At 37.1% G+C, this 1,622-nt stretch overlaps 1 protein-coding gene across 1 annotated transcript in view; it reads right to left on the reverse strand.

The window, feature by feature from the left end:
- Positions 1-259: 259 nt before the first annotated feature.
- The window catches only part of EMH_0039710 (uncharacterized protein), a gene marked incomplete at both ends in the record, with an annotated part of 3,585 nt that continues 2,222 nt past the window's right edge, over positions 260-1,622 (reverse strand). Inside the window, one exon of the mRNA XM_013495431.1 lies at positions 260-532. Within this exon, the coding sequence (XP_013350885.1) occupies positions 260-532 (273 nt within the window). The remainder of the gene's footprint in view (positions 533-1,622) is intronic.

Here is a 1,622-nt window from a genome sequence, read left to right on the forward strand (position 1 = left end):
ACGAAGAAAACAACAAAAACAATAAAAAATAAAATAAAATAAAATAAAATAAAAAAAAAAAAGTTTTATCTTTTTTATTAAAACCTTTTTCTTTGCTGTTGCAGCTAATGTATATATATAAATTATATATACACACTTTTGCTGCTGCTGCTGCTGCTCCCTTGCTGCTGCTGCTGCTGCTGCTGCATGCACAGCAGCAGCAGCAGCAGTAGCTGGTGCTGCTGCTGCTGCTGCACCCTCTGCAGTTATAGTGCTGCTGCTACTGGTGCTGCTGCTGCAGCTGCTGCTGCAGCAGCTGCTGCTCTAGCTCGTGCTGCAGCAGCAGCAACTTCTGCGGTTGCTGTTGCTGCTGCTGCTGCTGCTGCTGCAGCAACTGCTGCTGCTCCAGCAACTGCTGCTGTTGCTGCTGCAGCAGCAGCAACAGCTGCTGCTGCTGCTGCTGCTGCTGCTGCTGCTGCTGCTGCTGCTGCTGCTGGTTGCTTTTTGTGATTTCTTCGTTTTTTTCTCTTTTTGTATTTTCGTTCAAATTTTGCTGCAAATAAAAAAAATAAAAAAATAAAAAAATAAAAATAAAATAAAATAAAAATAAAATAAAAAAAATATATAATAAATTAAATAAAAATAAAATAAATAAATAAATAAATAAATAAATGAATAAATGAATAGATAAAATAAGAAACAAACTAATATAAACAAACAAAAAAATAAAAAAGTAAAAAACAAACAAAAATAAAGATAGAAATATAAAAAAAATAAAAAAATAAGTAAACTAAAACAAACAAAAAAAAATAACTAAACAAAATAAATAAATAAATAAATAAACAAGCAAAACAACAAAAAATAAAAAAAATAAAATAAATCAATGGACAAACAAATAAATAAACAGAAAAAATAAAAAAACAAAAAAATAAAAAAGTAAAAATAAATAAATAAATAAACAAACAAAATAAAATAAAATAAAATAAAAAAATAAAAATAAATAAATAAACAAACAAAATAAAAAAAAATAAAAAATAAAAAACTAACAAAAATAAATTTTTGTTTTGTTTGTTTCCATCTGCTGTTTAAAGAAAAATAAATTTGCTGCTGCAAATCCCCCATGTAGTGCACGCGACGCCTGCAGCAGCAGCAGCAGCAGCAGCAGCAGCAGCAGCAGCAGCAGCAGCAACAGCAGCAGCAGCAGCAGCAGTAGTAGTAGTAGTAGCAGCAGTAGTAGTAGTAGCAGCAGCAGCAGCAGCAGCAGCAGCAACAGCAGCAGCAGCAGCAACAGCAGCAGCAGCAGTAGTAGTAGTAGCAGCAGCAGTAGCGGCAGCAGCAGCAGCAGCAGCAGGAGCAGCAGCAGTAGCAGTAGCAGCAGCAGTAGTAGTAGTAGTAGTAGCAGCAGCAGCAGCAGCAGCAACAGCAGGAATAGGAGCAGCAGCAGCAGTAGCAGCAGCAACAGCAACAGCAACAGCAGGAATAGCAGCAGGAGCAGGAGTAGCAGCAGCAGCAGCAGCAGCAAGAGTAGTAGCATAAATAGTAGTATGAACAGCAGCAGCAGCAGCAGCAGCAACAGCAGCAGCAGCAGCAGCAGCAACAGCAGCAGCAGTAGTAGTAGTAGTAGTAGTAGTATGAGCGCCAGT

Source organism: Eimeria mitis, genomic scaffold (genome assembly GCF_000499745.2).
Source record: "Eimeria mitis Houghton genomic scaffold, Emh_scaff1571, whole genome shotgun sequence".
Lineage (NCBI taxonomy): Eukaryota > Apicomplexa > Conoidasida > Eucoccidiorida > Eimeriidae > Eimeria > Eimeria mitis.